The sequence below is a fragment of the Scylla paramamosain genome, chromosome 15 (genome assembly GCF_035594125.1).
Source record: "Scylla paramamosain isolate STU-SP2022 chromosome 15, ASM3559412v1, whole genome shotgun sequence".
In the NCBI taxonomy this organism is placed as follows: domain Eukaryota; kingdom Metazoa; phylum Arthropoda; class Malacostraca; order Decapoda; family Portunidae; genus Scylla; species Scylla paramamosain.
The window spans coordinates 10,028,512-10,051,134 of record NC_087165.1 but is presented as its reverse complement, the minus strand read 5'-3'; the positions used below and the strand labels follow the sequence as shown (position 1 = coordinate 10,051,134).

The following is a 22,623-nucleotide window of genomic DNA, read 5'->3' as shown; positions in this document are numbered from 1 at the left end:
TCTGTTTCTTTGTCTCTGATTCCTCCTTCACTTATTCCTGATTTCTTTATTCTTAGTTCATTTGGTTCTGTCTCTCGTGTGCTTCTTTGTCTATGATTCATACGTCTCTTACTTGTAGTTTACTAATTCCTGACTTTGGTTTTCAGTTTCTCTCTCTGTCTAAGGTTTTTTTTTTCCACGGCTTCTCTTCCTCTCCCTTTCCATGGTTCATCCTCTGTCTACTGTTTCTCTCCCAGTTCACGGTTCCTCTCTATCTCCACTGTTTTTTTTTTTTTTTTTTTTTTTTGTCTTTTCACGGTTCCTATTCTTTCCGTCCATCGCTCTTCTTCCTGTCCACGGTTATTTATCTACCTCTCTCCGGTTCCTCCCTCGTCTTGCCCTTGTTTCCAGTCCTGTTCCTTATTCCGATCCGCAATCCTGATTCTTTTCTTTTTACTGAGTTTCATATTTCTATTCCATTTACAATTTCTCGTGTGCTCTTTTTCCCTCACCCCCTGTCCTCACCTCGCCCTTCACTCTCCTCTCCTTTTCCCTTCCCTCCATCTCTCCTCTCCTCCTCTCTCCTCTCCTCTTCCACATCACAAATTTCCAAGCTTTTAATGGACGTGTACCTGACTTTCCCTCACGTTCCTGTCCCTCGATTCTTCCTCCTCTTCCCTTCCCGGCTCCCTTCTTCGTCACACTGCCAGACACCAGCAAAAGTCTCCTTCCTAAGCTGTGTTATTCTTGAGAAAAAGTCGGATTGCACATTTAATTTCTCTTGCATTATGTGGATGTGTATAATAAGCGGGTTAAGAGACGAGCAGAGAGAGAAGCGTTTTTTTTTTTTTTTTTTTGTGAATGAATGTTTAATAAGTTTAGTAGGTTACAATAAGCGCATTGATCATAAGTAAATGAGATGGACGCGTTGTAAAGGTTAGTGTATCTGTATTCTATCTACTTTGTGCTTTTGGACTTTTGAAAATACTGTACGAGCATGCTTAGTATATTTATAGACATTGTTTTCCCTTGACAGTAAGGTTGTATAGACGTGTATGATAAACTCGATAAAGGACAAAGGAGGGAAGAAGCAAGTATGCATTTTGTACATAACTGTGTAAGCCATCTAGTAAGTAAAGGTCTGGATTTCAGTATTCATGCCGTTATCATTCCTTCTTCATTTCTTCCTTCTTCCATCCTTGTTGTCTCTTTTCTCCCTCATTCTTTTGTGTTCCATCTTTTGTTGTTTATAAGATTACGTCATTAATATTATGAAGTAATATTTGGACGAGTAAACCGGGTTCAGATGTGTATAAAAGCAACCTAAAAAGGCAAACAGGAGCGAAAACAAGAAAATTTATGTATAAGTAAAATCATTTATAGGATATTCACTTAAGTAAAACTTTAGGATTTCATCAGTGAATATAAAATGATGGTGAAAGTAAATGTATTCGTAAACTGCAGCCAATTTTGTGCATAAGATTACAGTGTATTGCTGAAACAGATACTGATAAGCAAGAGAGAGAGAGAGAGAGAGAGAGAGAGAGAGAGAGAGAGAGAGAGAGAGAGAGAGAGAGAGAGAGAGAGAGAGAGAGAGAGAGAGAGAGAGAGATCCCTCCTCCATCACTCTAGAAAAAAAAATGTTTCGCATCCATATCAAAATTATGAAGCAAGAATTATATTATTAACCCTGCCATCAATATTTTTTTTCTTTTTCATTTTTCCTCCTTGCTCTTCTCCGGCCAAGCGGGGAGTTGGGTGGCGGGCATCAGTAATGATGTGTAAGTGTGCGTCGTTGTCTCAGCAGCCGAGGAGGGAGGAGATTAGTTACCTTATTCCAAGGTTAAGCAATACCTTTAAATGAGAAGTGTAGGAGATGAGATTACCGAGCGATTACCCACGTGAGGTGCTGGTGTGTGCTCGCGGCGAGGAGAGAAGAGACAATACAGTGAGAAAACCTATATTTGTGCATGGATGGAGGGTCATTTAAAGGGAATATGTGTTAGAGATATGCAAGGAGGTGGTCTCTTCAATTCAGTGCTGACTTGGCGTGTTCTAGATGAGAGGAGCTTAAATAGACAGGCGCGACTATACTAAGCTGAAAAAAAGTCAGATCAAAGAAGTTATCCTAAACCTTCTTGCATTGGTAGTGGTGGTGGTGGTGGTGGTGGTGATAATAACGATAAGCAGCAGCGATTTAAAGATATGGCAGATGATAATGATAATAACGATAAGCAGCAGTGATTTAAAAAAAAATAGCAGAGGAAACAGAGGTAATGATATTCTTCTTGTAGTAGAAAATATATTCATAGTTATGATAGCTGTGGGGAGTTTTCCTTAAGCAACATGATGATCCAAGCAGTGGACGCACACGTAACAGAAACAAACACGGCGAGCGACACGGCACCACCCCGCGATGAGAGGGAGACAAATGCCTGGAATAGCGCCGCGAACACCGTGTAATGCATCATAGAAATAAAAATACGTTAAGAACCGTATTAATGTCAATCATTATAGTACACGAACACAAAACCTCTTGAAGAAGAAGCAGCGCATTTTGCCAACATAATAAAAGCAAAGCACCGTGGAGTTAACGACCTTAGACAAGACAGGGTGGAAAAAAAAAAAAAAAAAACTCATCACAATGCAGCAAGCCACAGCCAAGCACGGCGGCAACACCCTGCAGCAGCCCCGCCAGCGGAGCATCGAGGGTGAGGCCAGGAAGGCAAAGGGGAAGCGCTGAAGTGTCACGTGTCAGTCTGCACCAAGCCTGGCCCATAAACACACGGCTGAGGTTTCTGTATAGTCAGTAAAGGCGATAAATGGCGACATAAAGATTTTACTAAGGAACTGTGGACTGTAAAGCATAGCGCAAGAAATTGGTGTTGCATAACAGCAGAAAGGAAGAGGTTAACATTCCAGGCATTCTATGCAGCGCAAGATGGCAAGGTAAGCGAGTACACTAATACCACCAGATTAAAGATGATAAGGGGACAGAGACACAAGCCGGGAGACTGACCACTAAATATACTACTTTAATATAACACGTTTACCATTAAATCTGTAGTACGGTAACCCGAGCACACGCCATTTACTTGTAGATTTACTACGCACACCAACACGTACCCTCCCTCAGCGGTGAGAGACGCCCGCTCGCAGCTTGCAGGGTACACGCGGCCAGCCGCCCGGCGCCACCGACCACCGACACTCAGATCGCTAAACACTTCATGATGGAAAAAATAAAATAGCAGCATGAAGGCTAGCACCCCTGTACCGTGGCCGGTGGGTACAGCAGTACAGCACTGGCCGCCTCACTCTGGGTCGGCATTCAGCAGCCGGCGATGACAGCAACACGCCGCTCCTCGCTCCTGTGGGCCCTCGCCCTACCGCAGCCTCGTGATAGCAGCGCCGCGCGGCACGATAATGTGGACACCGCGACCAGCAGACACACCGCGCCGGGATGCTCCGTATAGCCAGGATGATAAAGTCGGCATAGGACACATTGCTGCCGTGCCCAGTGATCCGTGTTGCCCGGCTCCGCTGCTGCGTGTTCACCGGGGTGTGGAAAAACAGCAGTCGGTCCCCGCTGGATATACGGACCCGTGAAGGAGGGGAGCGGGGCGGCAGGGGAGAGGGAGGCAGGAGGGAATGAGGGCCTCAGAGCGTGTTATAATGATGGCGATGGGGCTCAGGCAGGGACGGGCGATATCTCCAGCCAAGGGGACGCGGCCGCGGCCACGGGGAGACATTGGCGGCCATTGTTCCGTGGTCAGACTCAGAGGTCACGCATGTCAATTAACTTGATCTAAAAATGTGGTTTCTAGGGACTGGGGGACTTCTGTCTCATATCGCTTGATAAATGAAATTATAGTAGGGAATATTTTGTGCATCGTCAACAGCAGCATCGAGACGGCATAGTGAAGACGCGTCTCAGCCACACAAAGGCTGCCTCGCCTCGCCTCGCTTCCTTCGTGCGCTGCCAACATGGAATTGCATGCCGCGGTGAAAGCCACTCGCGAAGGACAATTTTTCCGGCAATTTAGACCGTAATCCCAGACCCAGATGGTGACTATTAAGCCAGTCGGACTTTTTTTTCATTTAACAGTCGAGCTAATTTATGAGATTGGTAACCAGTAATTTGCTTCGCTTTAGTGTATCGTAAAGGAATATAAAACATGTTTTCAGTAGTGGTTCAGCTTCCAAAGATACATTTCAGTTTTCAAAAATATATTTCCTATTATCAATATTCATGACAAATATATTTTTTTCATTTAACATTTGAAGTAATTTATGAGACTGATAACCAGTAATTTGCTTCGCTTTAGTGTACCATAAAGGAACATATAACCTGTTTTCGGTAGTGGTTCAGCTTCCACAGGCACACTTCGGTCCTTGAGAATATATTCCTCATCACCAATACTCACTTGAGTCGCGAGCATTCATGCCTGACCGCCGCACTTGTGTGTCAGTCAAGGGAACCGACCAGCAAGTCTCCGCCACGCGATAGAATCTTTCAATCTTGGCCAACATTTTTCTGGTGAACAGCACAGGTTTCTTTTGTACTAATTACAACCACCATTAATTTCCACAGGAGCGTTACACGTCGACAATAATAAAGGTAATGTTTAAACAATTCAGAGTCAGCTGGACTCTTGCCGCTTCTTGTGGTTTTCCATTGCTCGTGGTTAAGTTAACTTTGTATTTAGGAAAGAAAAGATCTGACCAAACGTCACAAAACTGCTTCCTCTTTTTTATCGGTTTGTCCGGCACTTTACAACAAGGGGACGACAGTTAAGGATCAATTCAAACTGTCCTGTGTTGCGTCGGAAGGATGAGTTCATCATTACACTATTTTGCAATACTTTATATCAGATGTTGCGACGAAATCCATTCCCGAGTATGTAGTAGGTATCAGAGAGAGAGAGAGAGAGAGAGAGAGAGAGAGAGAGAGAGAGAGAGAGAGAGAGAGAGAGAGAGAGAGAGAGAGAGAGAGAGAGAGAGAGAGAGAGACATGCACACTTCATTCCTTCATTACGGCTCTGAGATCACCAAGGCTCAGGTCTCCGTGGTGAAGGAGGCGAGGCTGCCGTGTGGCGTCACCCTCGCCGTAACCACAGGCCGCTGGAGGCTGAGAGTGGCGGTGGGAGGGGCGGGAGGGGAAGGTACACAGAGACGGGCTCTTATTGATCTTCTTAAAGTGGAGACCTTGTTCGACCAGCGGGCTGCTCTTAGTACGTGGCAGTGGTGCTGATTACACGAATTACACGAGCCATTGCGACTTCCACTGATGGTAATGCTGTTTTATGTAGAGAAGACTGGACTAGAGCAACAAGAGATCTATAAAGGAAAGGCCCAATAAAGATGTCTGTCCGCAAAGAGTGTAGTCAAAAGGGTTATGAAAAATCAGAGGAAATGGAAGCAAAGGAGTGACAGGTAAGAAATAATACAAATACCTATCGTTTGGTGTACATCGTAAAGTATAACCGCCATTACTGCAGTGAATGGTAACTGTAGCCGAAGCGGAAGGTGAGAATGGTGCGCATCTGAATGTAATGCTCGAGTTAGTGAGTTGGAGAGTGGTGAGTTAAAGTGTTGGATGAGGAGGAGGGTGTGTGAGGGTGGTGGGGATTGGTGGTGAGAATGGTGTTCATTTTAAGGTAGTGAGTGGGTTAGTGAGTTCATGAGTGGTGAGTTGAAGCGGTAGACGATGAGGAAGTGAGTTAAGGCATATAGTCAGGATAAAGATGAGACTTAAGACAACTACCTCACGTAACAAAATTTTGTATAGGAAAAGTGAACGGTAGGGAGTTGTTTTCGTTACAGTAATGACATGTCTTGGATACTGAAACATTTCATCAATAACCCTCCAACTGCTACACCTTCTACACAAACCTGATCCAATGTTCTGGCTCAAGATTAGAGCATAACATGAATGATTAGAGAGCTGCTTTCGTTTTTAGTAATGATAAGCCTGGGATACTGATACATTTCACCAATAACTCTCCAACTGCTGCGCCTTCTCCACAAACCTGATCAAAGGCTCTGGTGCAAGCTTAGAGTTCAATTCTGAATGACACCACTGCCAGCAAAAGCAACGACCGGGTAGTTTAAGTCTTCTTGTGCCTTTAACTTTGGTCTCTAAAACTGCCCAGCATTGGTTCTCCTGTTTCATTTTGGTAGAGACATTTCAAACAGGCTTTTTTTCTTTGTTTTACTAATTTTTCCTTGGTGTGTTTTCCTGACATACGGAAAATAATGAAGTAAAAAGTGTCATACTGTCTTTTAGCAACCGAAAGTCGATTAAGTACAAGTAAAAGTAATAAAACTTATCTACCACGCGCAGTAACCTTGAAGAGACTGGGAAGGAGAAAACTAGTAGCAAAACAAACAGCAAGATCCACGACCGAGAAGTTTTCAAGTCTTCTAGTGGCTTTGCTAGTTTTATTTTGTCTCATTAAAGTCATCGACGCTTCTTTCTACTCTTGTTTCATTTAAGGAGCGGCATTTTAAACGTTAAAGATAAAAAAAGTATCATACGATCTTTAGCGTACAAGTTAATTACGTATTAATCTGTCTGTCTATCCATCTATTTATCTGTCTATCTATCTATCCACTTATCTATCTATCTATCTACCTATCACTTGCCTCTCCATTGCCCAGTTATGATCAAAGTGAGTGTATGAATAAACGACGATGAAAATTGAAATGTATGGTGTAAATTGTAAATATTGTCACGATTATGCCTTTGAGTTCGTGATTTTCCATACTTTTCTCTCTCTCTCTCTCTCTCTCTCTCTCTCTCTCTCTCTCTCTCTCTCTCTCTCTCTCTCTCTCTCTCTCTCTCTCTCTCTCTAAAGCCGTCGGATTTTACTCTCTGGAAAAGAAGAAGGATGAGATGAATAAGACTAGGAGGAAGAGGAGGAGGAGGAGACAAAAATCCTCATAATATTTTTCAAAGAAAGAATTTTTAATACCTTCTCTAGATTTGAAAACTCTAAAGCTTTTTTATTTATAATTCCTCCTCTTCAAAGACAAATATTTCCTAATTGATCAAGCCCTGAAGTTTTTATTGCGTCTGAAGTGGTGGTGTTTGAAATAGGTCACCACTACCATTACCATTATCATCATCATCATCACCATTACCATCATCATCACCATCAATCTTTATTCCTCCCTCATGCTACATCCAGCGTCACTTCTTCCTTTCTCCAGCTCCTTCCAGCCTTCTTTCCTTTTCTTCACGGTTAACTCAGTCTTACTTCTCTTCTCCAATTCCCTCCAATCTTCCTTAATCTTTCTTCAAGCTACACTCAGCCTCACTTCTTCCCTTTCCGGCGTCTCCACCATCACCATTATCACCAGTTGTCTAAGAACACATCTACATATCTTCAGCTTTCAATAAATCAACCTTTCTTCTTCCGCCTCCAATTTTTAACAACAATATTAAAAAAAAGAAACGTGCAATTCTGAACAAACTGCTGTACTGTATTGCAGGCCTCCCTCCCTTGAGAACACCCCTAGCACGCCAAGGACTTCATGTGCACCTTGAACTATCCCCTTTATCTTTCCCGTAATAAGAAACGTTCCGCTCTGTCTGTACGACCATTTTGAAAGGTTACAGAGATGATTAGCCAGGTTTTCAAAAGTATTTCTCCTTTTCGTAATTTAGAAATGCTCTTACTCTGTCACTAAAACCGTAAAACCCTTGAAAATCCGTGAAACTTCAACTAAAACATTTTGAAGGAAGTAGAGGTGCGGAGCGGAAGCGTTTGAGAATATGGTTCTTAAAGTGATCTATCTATACGTGCATCTTTATTATCATCATCATCATTAGCTTTTATAACATAGCCAAACAAAAGGTAAAGAGTCATGGTCCATCCTGTACAAAATCTCATCTACATTGTTCATTGGTGGCATAAGTAAGATAAGAGGTTAAGGTGTGTTTCCGAAATGTTTTCATGTAAGCAGGTTTGCATCACTCTGTAAACCGTGACGAGTGGTGACGGTTGCTTCTGTGTTATAATTATGTGCAATAGTTGACTGCCTCTCTCTCTCTCTCTCTCTCTCTCTCTCTCTCTCTGTGTGTGTGTGTGTGTGTGTGTGTGTGTATCCTTTAACCTACATTTGTGTTCTCCAGCTTGAAGAGAGAGAGAGAGAGAGAGAGAGAGAGAGAGAGAGAGAGAGAGAGAGAGAGGTAAAAAAATTAATAAAAGAATAATATATTAAACATGTTGGATTAAAAATATTATAAAGAATTAAAAAAAGAATTTGATAGACTCGTACATTTTCTGGTTGTGAAATATTTGTCATGAATTCTACACATGCGGACTTTACAGAGAGCACACATACACACACACACACACACACACACACACACACACACACACACACACACAGAGCAAAGGCAACAATTACTATTACTATCACAACTACTTCTGTTACTATAACGATTACTACTACTACTGCTACTACTACTACTATTAACTATATTATTATCAATAAAAAATAATAATAACGATAAAACACGATAAACAACAACAACAACAACAACAACAACAACAACAACAACAACAACAATAATAATAATAACAATAATAAAACTTCAAAGAATTGTTATTATCATTATTATTATTATTAATTATATTATTATTATTATTATTATTATTGTTACTATCACCACGATAACAAGGAAGACAACAATGACATCAGACAACAAGCTAACAGGCAGGGGCGAGGGCAGGCAGGCGGGGCGGGATACTGTGCCTCACTCTGCCTCAGTCACGCTGCCTGCCGCCTCTGCCAGCGGCGGGATCACCTCCAGGAGATGCGACCCCGACGACGACAACGACAAAGACTTTACGATAGCGGGCGAATTCCGAAATGACGACAAAATGGCCGACTTAATGGAGCATTCTTGATGCGGACCGACCTCATAAGCTAATCAAAATGTATAGCCACAATCGAGGCCTCCAGACCCCCATTCCCGCCCTCCAGCACACCGCCGCCAGCCAGTCAGCGTGCTGCCGACACTCCGCCCCGCCAATGGAAGGCCAGCCAAGGCGGGGTCGGGGTAAGGCGCCGCCCACCAGGTCTGGAGTCCAGGTTATTGATTGGCTGTCGTTGGGTTGCCATGACGACGCGAGAACACTGACTGGGATTAACTTGAAACTATTGGATAAGAGGATAGTCCCGGGAGGAAGATAATAATGGGTATTATCAGTGCAGATTAGTGGGCTGTGATGCAGGTAGGGAGACGCACGCCGCCGCCTCCGTCACCGCACTTTTCCCGCCGCGCCTCCCTCATTGAACACTGGAACCCGACGCCACTGGAAAGCTTGGGGGGAGGGAAAAAAGTCCGCCCGGCATTCTTTCCGCAGCTCTCCCACGCCAAGGAGGGAAAAAAATGAGGCGTGATTGATGAGTGGCAGAGGACTGGGACGGTGCGGCTAATGGCAGATCAAGTTGTTTTCGCTAACCAGACCCTTGGATAGTGGCGCGGGTGAGGTGGAAAATGGAAAATAGCGGAAAAAATATATAGCGTGTTACTTAACTTATGCGCTGGACGAAGGGAAATCATTGCATACATACGGACTGGTGATAAAAAAACAAAACAAAAAAAAAAACAATGACAGTGAATGAACAGGACAAGGAAAATGATTGGTAAATAAGAAGTGATGAAAAAAAAAAAAACGAGAAGGGAAGGACATGGAAAGTGTTCGGTTATAAAATGCGTGTGTTATTTTCATTTAATTTAATTCATTAATTTATTTTTTATTTATTTATTTATTTTATTTATTTGTTTATTTGTTTATTTATTTATTTTTTTATTTATTTTTTGGCTGGTGTATATTACCGTGTCTGTGTGTGTGTGTGTGTGTGTGGGTGTGTGGTGATAAACAGAGATTTTACATGTACTTTTTTTTCTTTTCTTTTTTTCATGTTTATTCATATGAGTACGCAGAGGGAATGAAACGTCTATTCATTTTTCCCAGCAAGACAAGACACTAATTCGTCTCACCACCACCAGCAAAACGGCACCGCTGCCCCTTTAGCACAGCACCAGTCACCACTACTATACCAGACATACCATGCATCACCACACACATCACCACTTACATCACACCTTATTTACCATCACCATATCAATTTCTTCACTACCACTTTCACCATACCGTACCACAGCAAATAAAAACACGCATTTAATACCTGCCCATAATTATCCGCCACTGCCCTTACCACTATTGCTATCAGACACCACCACCACCACCACCACCACCGCGGCCCTACCAGTACTGTCACCAAGTCTTATCTGTTATCGCTAGCATCGGCCGCACTAGAGTAGCCCCACCAACGTCACCATGCCGCTGCCACACCGCCCATCACTCGACGCAGCGACCTCCGGACATCACCGTTATCACCAACACCATCACTGTCGTCGCTAAGGTAACCCGTCACGCCCTCCAGCCGGGACGCAGCGCCACACACTGCCTCCGCATTTTAGCTGATGTTTCTGACGTTTAGTTAACTACCGGGTGTTGTGGTGCATATGAACCTCCAGTATGATCATAATAGTTAGCGAGAGTGAAGGGGCTGTAACCGAGGTCCGCTGTGTGCTGCATAGTGGCGCCTCTCAGGAAGCCGGTTGCGGTGACGGCGTGCGGTATTGATGGAAAGCATGTAGCGATAACACGGCACTCACCGGCGAACTCTGACACACACACACACACACACACACACACACACACACACACACTAATGGTTCTCGTGAGTGTCCCGGCGAGGGGAAGGCGACGCAGGGTCATAAATTACGAGTTAAGATCAACGTCGGGCCCCGCAGTCTCCCAGCCCGCCCGTGAGACCTGCTGAGGCGGACGGGAGATGCGTATCAGCTGGTGACGGGATGCTGCTGCTGCTGTCCCATGTCCCACTCTTCCCGCCCGCCTGTCGCGAAGCCAAATGACCGCCGCCAGCCGCTCCCGTACCCCGAGGCATTCATTCTCACGCTCATGTCTATTCCGCCACGCTCATTTACATCTACATATTTCATTCTCCTGCCCGGTACTGTCTCCCTGTCTAAGTGCTTGCTCACGGCTATGACACACAGCTCAGACTCGGATAATCTTAATTACATACATATTTCTCTGCCCCACACCTGTCACTCCATTCATCGCTCCTGATACAGACGTGCGGTGACAAGTGGTGGCGTGCAAAACATAACATTACGTAATTCAAAGAGAAAAACACCTGTAAAACCACAACATTCCGATGAAAATGTATATACATGTTCATGAAATTGCTAAATACTTATTACATTATGAGATCCAGTACTCGTGTTGTTTACTGTTATATAATTCTTTTCTTAATATGACAACACGTGAAGAGGAACCTCGTCAGTCACTGTCGGGGAAGCGTTCAGGCCATCCTGTTCCTGTGTCCGTAATGTTCATCACGTATTGGCGGCAGCAGCACGGGCCATCACTCCTGATCGATGCGTAATGAGCGATACGTAATAATGGAACCATCATCACATTCAGTTCCCTCAGATGTAGCGGTGTTAGCTTCTAAATAACTGGTGCAATACGCTGTAAAGATGATGATGATAATAATAATAATAATAATAATAATAATAATAATAATAATAATAATAACAATAATAATAATAACAGGTGGTGAGGTAAACACGAAATAGGAAACGAAAACTTTATTCCCAATTATAAGGAAGAAACTCAAAAACCGAAAATAATAATAGTAGTGGTATTATTATTATTATCATTAGTAGTAGTAATAATAATAATAATAATAATAATAATAATAATAATAATAATAATAATAATAACATACAGTACAAATTACTACAGCACTGCCTTGAGTCACCACGCACTTGAGAACAGTAGACAAGACGATGGTGGTGGTAGTAGTGGCGGCGGCGGTGATGGTGGTGGTGGTGGTAGTACTGAGACACAGCCCGGTTCACCCCATTACCCCTGTAACTGATACCAGCCTTTGCGACCGTCAGTATGTACATAATGCCTTAATAAACCCCAGTTAGAGGGCGTCCAGCGATCCCGCGCTCAGATAATGCTAAGCGCGGACCCTAAACAAACTTATTGACGTGTGGCATTTGACAAGGATACATTACACGGCCCGGATACGCGGAAAAAACGAATGAAAAACTGAAGATGGACAGATACGACTGGCCTTTTGTTTGGGTGCCCTCGCATAACCTGGACCTTATTCTCTGTTTGTTGGCTTCCACCACATCACACGCAGCGAGGGACTTACTGTGGCGGGGTAGACACTGCATAGGAAATATATTATACTTGTTACTTCCCCCACAGCACACGCAGCAAGGGACTTATTGTGGTGGGGAAGATATTTCACAGGGAAGATTCTGTATAGGCGTGTGCAAGGGACAGTGACGGCGGTGAGTGTGCGAATGAAATGGAGATGTGTATGAAATAGTCTGTACTAAGTCTTACTAGATAAATTTAATAAATCAATCAACGCCGCAGGTAATTGTGAAAAGTATGAACACGATGAAAGACAAATTCACGGCCAAAAAATAAAGGAAAATAAATTAAGATCGCACAACTACAAAAGAAAAAATAAATGACTGCAGATAATAAAGAGTATGAGCATTGAATGAAATAGCGATTCATAATAACTAAAAATACAAGGAACATCGCAGGTGTAATGGAAAGAAACACATACGTATATATTATGGACTAGAAAAAGAGGTTCAAATATATATCACTATAAGAAAAAGACTATAGCAAAGAGATAACGAATTCAACGTCACCTCAACAATCGAGCTGTTATCAAGTGAACTACGCACAACACGATATAAAGCAAAGCACCTGAATTTAAAAGAAGGAAAACCCACAAACACAGAATCGTTAAAAAAAAAAAGAGGAAACAATGTAATAACAATATCAAGAAAACACAAGTAAACAAAGAGCAGGAAAAACTATGCAGTGGATAATAATAATGGAAAGTAAAATAACTTGATTGTCAAGATGAACTAACGAGATAAAAACAAAAATACTGAAGATCTCGCCAAGGAGTAAAAAAGTAGAAAAATAAAGCGAGAAAAACAACCACCATGGAAGCGAACACTAAAATAATAACAACAATAACAACAACAACAACAACAACAACACAACGCTGCATAACGAATGGAAACATGAAACGTGGCAAAAACATGACTCGGACTGAAACAAGAATTAGCAAAAACAACTGAAATACAAAAACAATAACCGCATATCACACCACAAAAAGAAGAAAAAAGTGAAAAAACAGTGTACTACGATTTAAAGGAAAAAAAATCAATAAAAAGCGAAAGAAACGAAGAAACAAGATAGATGGTGAGAATTAGACCACGCAGAAGAGCGGGACGGAACGAAGGAGGGAGACAGCAGTAGGAGAGGCATCAGAAATAAAGAAGGAAGGAAGGCAGGAAGGCGGGGGGAGCTGGATACATCGGCAGCAGCAGGGTGGGCGGCTCCTGAGCACGGCGAGGGAGCGCGGGCGTGACGGTGGAGGCGTTGGTCGGCGAGGATGGCTGGCGTGATGTACCAGGGTTATGCCTCATACCTGCAGGCCTACCAGCGCCACTCCAATCCCTACTGCCCCTCCAATCCCCTCGCCCTCAACCACTATGATAAGGTAATGCACTACGTAACTAATTAAAAATCACTGTTCCTCCATCCCCACTGTGACAAGGTAATGCGTTGGGTCTCACTCACTCATATACTTAAGGCCATTCAGTCCCCTTCCCCTTAACCACTATGACAAGGTAATGACATACGTAACCAACTTACTCACTCAAAACACTGTCCCTCCAATCCCACTGTGGTAAGGTAAAGTGTTGTTACTCACTCTTCACTTACTAATTCATGCATTCAACCACTTCTGTCCCTCCAACACCCTCGCCCTCAACCACTATGACAAGTTAATGTGTTGTGTTACTCACGCATTCAATTCATTCGCTCACTCACTCACTCAAAAATAATCAATTACTTACTAACTCACAATGGTAATGAAAAGATCACTCACTTATCAACTACTTGCTTGACTAACTACTAAAGTACTGAATATTTACTAGCTGGTTATCATAAGGTAACGGAATATCTTTTTTTACAGACAGACAGACAGACAGACAAGACAGACACACATAGAGATAGATAGATAGGGAGATAGATAGATAAAACAGACACACATATAAATAGACATAGACAGATAAATAGACAAATAGAAAGATGGATATAAATATAATTAATGGCCACAAATAAAAAAAATAAAAACAAAATATAGAGCAGAACATCATTATAAACATATCTACATAGGAAAGAGACAGAAAAAAAAATAATAACCCATCAATTACGTAAACAAAATCGCAACTCTTGAAAATTCACAGAAAAAAGAAAGAAGGAAATGAAGCAAATGAAGGAAAACAATTACAAAACACCAAACTTTATAAACACCTCCAAGGCTACATACAAACACCTGACAAACACACACACACACACACACACACACACACGAGCGTTTCATGTGGGCCTTGTTACCGAGGTCTGTATTGCCCGCGGATTCCAATAAGACATACAGAGGGGCTTTGGGCTTTGTAGTGTACGGAGGAGCGGGTAGCCGAGCGTGAGCGATCAGAGGGAGGGGGACAGGAGTCGTGCAAGGGAAGGGTCCTATATAGATATTTTACTATGGTATTCCATAGGTGCTTCTTATCATTGTTATATTTCTGTAATCTTTGTGAATTTTGAGGTTTTATTTTAGTTTTTTTTTTGTCTTGTGGTGGATAAAGCGTTTGTGTTGTTGCGTATATTGTTGTTTGTTGTTGTTATTCTTCTTCTTTTTCTTTTTCTTCTTCTTCTTCTTCTTATTATTATTATTATTATTATTATTATTATCATTATTATTACTATTATTATTTTTAGTTGGTGTGTGTGTGTGTGTGTGTGTGTGTGTGTGTGTGTGTGTGTGTGTGTGTGTGTGTGTGTGTGTGTGTGTGTGTGCAATCCTGAAGGAATTACTACTACTACTACTACTACTACTACTACTACTACTACTACTACTGCTACTACTACTACTACTACTACTACTACTACTACTACTATTGTTTTCCTGCTGTTGCTGTTGCTGCAGCTTACACTAATAATGTTGTCACTATTCCTACAGTAACGCCAGTGAGAGCAGTAATGATAAAACAACACCAACATCAACAACAAAACAGCAGGGAATGAAAAGAACAATACTGCAATAATAATAATAATAATAATAATAATAATAATAATAATAATAATAATAATAATAATAACAGTAAACAACAATAACAACAACAACAACAACAACAATCTTCGCTCTTTGATTCATCCTTTGCTAACCTCACAGCATCCACCACCACCACCACCACTAATACCTATCACCACCACCACCACCACCACCACCACCATTCCGTCATCCTCCCGCGGCCCACACGCTCAGCAAGCATTTCTCACACAACATTCCTTTACTTTCGCCCGTGGCTTTCCCCCTGAGGTCCTTTCACAGTGACTTGCGTGCTGCCCAGCTTACTCTTGCCTAACCGGGGCAGGATTTGTTGTCTCAAGAACAAGGTTTTGCTTCACTCGTCTCCGCATTTTTTTCTTTTTTATGTCATTAGAATTAACTCGTGTATTTTACCTGAGAGAAGTTCTGCAGTCGTTTACTACTTTATTTTATTGGTAATTTTTGAAGTCTACTGATTTTTTTTTTTATTAATAATTATTTTTATTACGTCCGTCCTTATGTATGCATGCTCTCTCTCTCTCTCTCTCTCTCTCTCTCTCTCTCTCTCTCTCTCTCTCTCTCTCTCTCTCTCTCTCTCTCTCTCTCTCTCTCTCTCTCTCAGACACACACACACACACACACACACACACCCATCCACCCACTCATCTACCCACCCATCCACACACACACACACACACACACACACACACACACACACACACACACACACACACACACACACACACACACACACACACACACACACACACACACACACACAGTTTGGGTTTGAGAATTAGCCACACGCTGTCCATCGCACGGCACCAATGAGGCAAACAAAACACGGTCGATAGCCACGCATTCCACGGTGAAATTCGTGGCCACCAATAAAAACACACAAAATATTCCCGCCGCGAGGGCCGCTGTGTTGTGGCGGCGCGCAGGACGCTCGAGGAAGGAATGAGCTGCTGCTGAGAGGATGGGGGGGCGGGGGGCGTGTGTTTGCTTCCTACGAGTACACAAGGTGGTGGTGTCCCTTACTTGCGCTGACTGGGTTAAAATAATCTTCAGGTTCGTCTGCCTAACCAATTCTCAGTAATATACAACTTACAGACTCAATTTTTTGTATGCGTCCCTTGAATTGTCCCGTAGTTTAGAAAGACATTGATTTATTATCGGACTGCTTTACTGGATACTGTTTATTCTCGCTGACTTGAGTAAAATGCTCTCCAGGTTCGTCTACCTAACCTATTCACAGGTGGGTAGTTTTTCTCATAGTAATATACAAATTCTATGGATTAAATTTTTGTACTGTTCCTTTAAGTATCCTTTACACTCGCCGACTGGGTTAAACTGATCTCCGTGCCGGACTGTCTGAACCACTCCCAGCCGGACAACTTTTCTCGTAGTAACATACAACTAATGTACTCAGTTTTCGTACTGTTATCTTAAAATTCAATATCATAAAAAAAAATTATTTCACTATTGCCTGTGTTGAACTGATCTCCATCCGCGCCTGCCTGACTCACTCACAGCTAAACAGTTTTTCTCATAGTAATACACAACATTTATAGACTCAATTTTTGCACTGGCCTCTTAAAATGTCATACTATTGAAAGACATTCATTCACTACTGCACTGGTCCTTTACCTTGCCGACCGTGTTGAAGTTATTTCATTTACAGCTAGACAATTTTTTCTCACACTAATATATAGATTTTACAGATCCAATTTTTGTACTGATCTCCAGGTTCGACTGTCTGATGCAACTCACAGCTGGCAATTTCTCTTATAGCAACATTAAACTTTTAGTCTCAATTTATGCACGGGTCTCTTACGGTTCCATACCACAGGAAGATATTAATTTTTATCATTGGGCTCGTCTCTGAAATGTCGTTATACTCTTACCGACTGGGTTAAACTGATCTCCATCCCTGGCTGCCTACCTCATTCACAGCTTGGACAATATTTCTTTCACTAACATACAACATTTCTAGGCTCAATTTTTAAACTGGTCTCAGATATTCTTTACTCTCGCCGACCGTGTTAAACTCATCTCCAGGTCCGGTTGTCTAATTCATTCACAGATGGGCAATATTTTTCTTAGTAACATACAGATTTCTAGACTTGTTTTTTGTCCTGGTCTTTTAAAATCACACCATAGCAGGACATTAATTTACTACTGGACTGCTGTCTTTAGGATCCTTTACTCTCGCCGACTGGATTAAAATGACGTCCATCCCCGCCTACCTGCCTGACCCGTTCACAACCAAACAGTTTTTCTCATAGGAACATATTAGATTGAATTTTTGCACTAGTTTCTTAAATAATCCCATAACTTCGCAAGATGTTATTAATTGACTATTTTAATTGCGTGTCCATGATTCTTTTTTTTTTATTTTTTTTACGATACTCTGTTAATCCTTCCACCGGTAGTCAATCTTTCCATTATCATGTACAACTTCTGAAGACATATTTTGTACTGCAGTCTCTTTAAAAACGTACTTCTATAGCTTTGCAAAGATTAAATTAACATCCTACTGTTTTCTTATCTTTATGTCCATTGAAATTGTTTACTACAATGATATCTGTGCTAACGAAAGACGCCCCTAAGAATGAGAGGGTTAAGAAGAAACAAAGACCATAGCATAATGTATTCTTTTACGTAATTCTCAGCTAGTTCTCTTTATGGCGTGCCACCTTCTGTAAGTTTTTTCTCTTTTTTTTCTTTTCCTGTTCCTTTTCCTGTTGCTCTTTGCCCAAAAAATTGTAATAACAACATCCCTCAAAGAAGAATCAGTAGCTATACATAAGTTCCTCAACAAAAATACTATACCAACTATATTACTCGTCTTAAGAAATTTAGAAGAATGGTGCTACTTTTATTTCTACTGGCTTGGGTATCATGAACACTCCTACGGACCCATTAGAGACCTTAAAATCTTCCTGTAAACTTCCTTGAATTAAAAAAAAAAAATTTTGTTTTCTTTGCTTTTCTATCTTCAGCTTCATTCTCAGTGTTTCAGTCGAGGTAGGGGAGCGGCACCTGTGACCGATAGAGAGACGTAATGATCTTAGAAATAAAGATTAACAATGACATCCAACAAAAATCCTCTCTCTCTCTCTCTCTCTCTCTCTCTCTCTCTCTCTCTCTCTCTCTCTCTCTCTCTCTCTCTCTCTCTCTCTCTCTCTCTCTCTTGATCATTCCAATACATCTTCCTATACCTCTTTCTACACCTCTTCAAAACGTGTTCTTTTTACAAACCCGAACACTGCCAGCATACTCTTAGTTAACACCGAACACCGCCCGCGTTTCTCATAAGCCAGTAGTTCAAATACTTTCCCCCTTCGTCTCCAGCTTATTAGAAAAGTTTCCCCGCTGGCGCTTCGTCGTTGGCATTTCATATTATTATTCTCAATCTTTCTTTTCTTAACGGGGAGTACTCGTATGTGGTGCTCCGGTTCATCGCATTTTCTTGGCAGTGGCTTCTTGTTATAGCTGGTAGTAGAGGTGTCATAACGCAGGTCAGCATTATAATCTTGCCTCGGTTATCAAAGTGGTAGTCGGACTATACAAAGGTTAATACAACTTAATTCCTTCTTTGTTTTACTCTATTATTTTACTCTTCCTTTGTTTTTCTCTATTGCATACATAGATATGACAAGTAACAGGAAAAAATATAAGAAGGTAATATTGGAATAGAAGGAGGACAATGAAAAGGAGGAAAAGGAAGAGAAGGAGGAAAAGAAGGAGACAAAGAGAGATGAGATAAAAAGGAGAAAGCCGATGAACAGAAGGAGAAAAACGAGGAAGATAAATTGCAATTGGAAGAGAAAATAATGATAATGATAATGATAATAATAATAATAATAATAATAATAATAATAATAATAAGAAGAAGAAGAAGAAGAAGAAGAAGGAGGAGAAGAAGAAGAAGAAGAAGGGAGAGCAAGAAGAAAAAATAGAGAAAACACTAAATATTAAAAAGAAGACAGCGAAGAGTAGGAGGAGGAAGAAACTGAGAATGAGGAGGAAAATAATAAGAAGAAAATATCAGAACTAAGATAACAAAGACGAGAGTGAGAACAAAGGGGAAGAGAATGAAAGACATCAAGAAGACAAATATTTCAATCATTTTCTCTACGACACCCGATGATAGAGACCCAATACAGGTGGAGGGAGATTAATTAGCCCGATCAGCCTCATAGAATTGCTCGTGTGTGTCTGGCAGAAGGCTTAGCTCTTTATTAAACCTCCTTAGTCTGGCTGATTACTTTCCCGTCCCATGTGGTGAGGTGGCCACGTGTTAAGGCGGTCTTTGTGGATCTTTCTTTGCATAGTGATAGATTTAATGATTCTCTCTCTCTCTCTCTCTCTCTCTCTCTCTCTCTCTCTCTCTCTCTCTCTCTCTCTCTCTCTCTCTCTCTCTCTCTCTCTCTCTCTCTCTCTCTCTCTCCAAGCAGTTTATCTAGAAATATGTACATGCAGCAAAAGGCTTAATTTCTAGATGTCTTAGTGCTTCTCTCCTCAAACAGTTCAAGGAGATACAGAAATGAGAAGAAAATTTTGGAGTTTCCCAGTAAAAAGGAATATTTAAGTGAAGGTCTCTACAACACGTCACATACCAATATTCTGATCACTTTTCTCACCTGTCCACTTGTTATTCAGGGAACGACGCAAAATCTCTCATGCACGTTACGAATCCTCCTTGTGGGAATAATCAGTACCGTCACTCATTATTACTATTCACAATGCAGTGTTTACAAAATATTCCAGCATGTACAGAGAAATTTTCTACTGACACTTTTCTTTCCTTTAGTATTGTTCCCTTTATCATCCTTCATCCCGTTACGCCTTTCTTCTCATTCTTCCGCTCATTTTCCTTCGCCCAGCCTGTTTATCTCTCTTAACCTTTCACTTCCATCTTTTTTCGTTCTCATTTTTTACATTCTTTACTACTTTCATTCATTATTGTTTCTAGTAATATCCTTCACCCCTTTACTGTTTCCTTCTCTTCTTCCTCCTCCTTCTTCCAACATATCTACATTTCTTAACCTTTCCCCTCTGTCTTCGTTTGTTCTCAGTTTTGTACACTCCATCAGTCCTTAATTTTACCATCACCTCCACTTAACCAACTCGAGCAAGTTATCATAAGAACATCCACCAGCAACCATCAACATTAATCTCACACTTCCACTACCAATGCATCCCTTCTATTCTCGCCTCCTGTTCGCGTCCTTTTTCGCTGAGCCAAGTACCATCGCATGCACATTCCCCTCTAACACACCTTATGTTTGGCTCACCCACCGCTAACAAAGCATTAATCTTATCCTTTCTACTACCAATGCATCCCTTCTATTCCCGCCTCCTGTTCTCGGCCCTTCTTGCTAATCCAAGTACCACCACACACACACACACACACACACACACACACACACACACACTCCCTTCAGCGCACCTTACGTTTGGCGCCGCCTCTCTTCACCCCTCTGTGATCGGGCCACACACCTCACTGGGGTCCTCAGGTGTTAAGTTACGTCGTGTTGGCCCTCTCTTCCGAAATTGCCTTCGTGTGTTCCAACTTATCCGAACGAGCATCTTATCTCTTTAATTAACCGGAGCTAACACACCTGTCCGCCTAATTAGACTCTCAGGTACGAGGAGGGGAGGTGTGAGAAGGCAAGGTGGTGGCGGGGGTGGTGGGTGGGTGGGCGGTGAGTAGCGTAGGATCTAAGGTCTTAGGGACTGAGGGTAGGAAGGCATTACACAAGGGCGCTCTCTCTCTCTCTCTCTCTCTCTCTCTCTCTCTCTCTCTCTCTCTCTCTCTCTCTCTCTCTCTCTCTCTCTCTCTCTCTCTATTCTTTTGTGTGTCTCTCTCCATCTCTCGCCCTCCCATTCCTTCTTCTCTCCTTTGCCTCCCTCCTCCTCATTCTCCCGTCCCTCCCTCCCCACCCTGTCGGTTCGCCACCAGGGTTCATATGGTGTCAAAGGTGATTCAGGTTCATGGTGGTCTGATACGAGACTCAATCTGTGGTTCACTATTTCAACGAGGAAACGATCGGGGGCATTAAGAAGACGATGTAAGGTGTTGACGTTATGGCCAGAGCATTTTTTCTTATCAGAGAAGTTGGAATTTATGGTGCGACTTGCTTCGATTAGGCAGCTTGAAACACAGGGACTTACTTCTGGCTGGGAGGTGCGTCTGGTTTTATCTAAGGCTGTTGTTCAAAGGAGGAACTCTCTCGTATGTTTGTTTGTGCGGTCACTGCCTCATGGTGAGAGGTCAGTGTTGTGACTTGCTTCGTTTAGGCAGCTTGAAATACAAAGGGAAGATGCGCTGGTTTAATCTAAGATTGCTGTTCAAAGGGAAGGACTCGCTCGTCTGTTTGTTCTGTGTCAGGCCGCATTGATACTGTGGTTATGGTTCCCGCGCGTCTCTAAATATACGAAGGAAGAAATTTTTAGGTTCCTGGAGAGAGAAGCAATTTATAAGATACTATTTCCCACGTTGAGTTAATAGTGGCTAGTTTCGGACTGTACTGGAGTGTGATGAGTAAAATACAGATAAAAATATATATTTTTAAATGTTCGTGCACTGAAATACGATAATTTTTGTTTGACTTTGGTTCGTAATAAATAAATAAGATGTCTACTTTTTAGAGTTTTGCACACTGAAATACAACGTTAAGAATATTTCTTTTACTTTACACAAGAAGAAAAAAAAAAACAGGAGTGAGAAAAAAGTTCTTATTATTATTATTATTTTTTTTTGTACTCACAAGTTTATAATAAAAATCAATTGCCTACTTTTCTTTTAATTTCGTTCACTGAAATACGACGATGAATATATTTCCTTTACTTTAGCTCATGTACAACATCTTTCCCTAACATTCACGAAGCGTCTCTCCACACAAAGAAAAGAAGCAAGAAGAGTAAAATAAGAAAAGTCACATTATTTTTTTACTCAAGTCCATAACAGATAAAACATCTTTTTTTCTTTAACTTTCTTTCACTGAAACACTTAAGCTCATGTGCAATACTTTTTTCCCCCAACGTCCACTAAACCCCCTCTCGTTCTCTCTCTCTCTCTCTCTCTCTCTCTCTCTCTCTCTCTCTCTCTCTCTCTCTCTCTCTCTCTCTCTCTCTCTCTCTCTACGTAAAGCAAAGAAGCAAAAATGTAAAAAGTAACCTTGTCATTATTATCGCCGCAGCTCCACCACTTGTCACTGCCTCCTGTCATAATATATTCAGCATCCTCCCCATCCATCATTTCCTCCCCCCCCCCTCCACCCCGCTACTGTCCTGCTTCTTTCACTTGTCCTTCCTTTGATGCCCTTATTGGTTGGCGTCACCATGACAGCC

General features: G+C 41.9%; 1 protein-coding gene across 1 annotated transcript in view; it reads left to right on the top strand.

The window, feature by feature from the left end:
- Positions 1 to 11,917: 11,917 nt before the first annotated feature.
- LOC135107403 (transcription cofactor vestigial-like protein 2) overlaps positions 11,918 to 22,623 on the top strand; it is a 44,691-nt gene continuing 33,985 nt past the window's right edge. Inside the window, exon 1 of the mRNA XM_064017230.1 lies at positions 11,918 to 13,644. Coding sequence (XP_063873300.1) covers positions 13,537 to 13,644 — 108 coding nt within the window. The 5' untranslated portion in view covers positions 11,918 to 13,536. The remainder of the gene's footprint in view (positions 13,645 to 22,623) is intronic.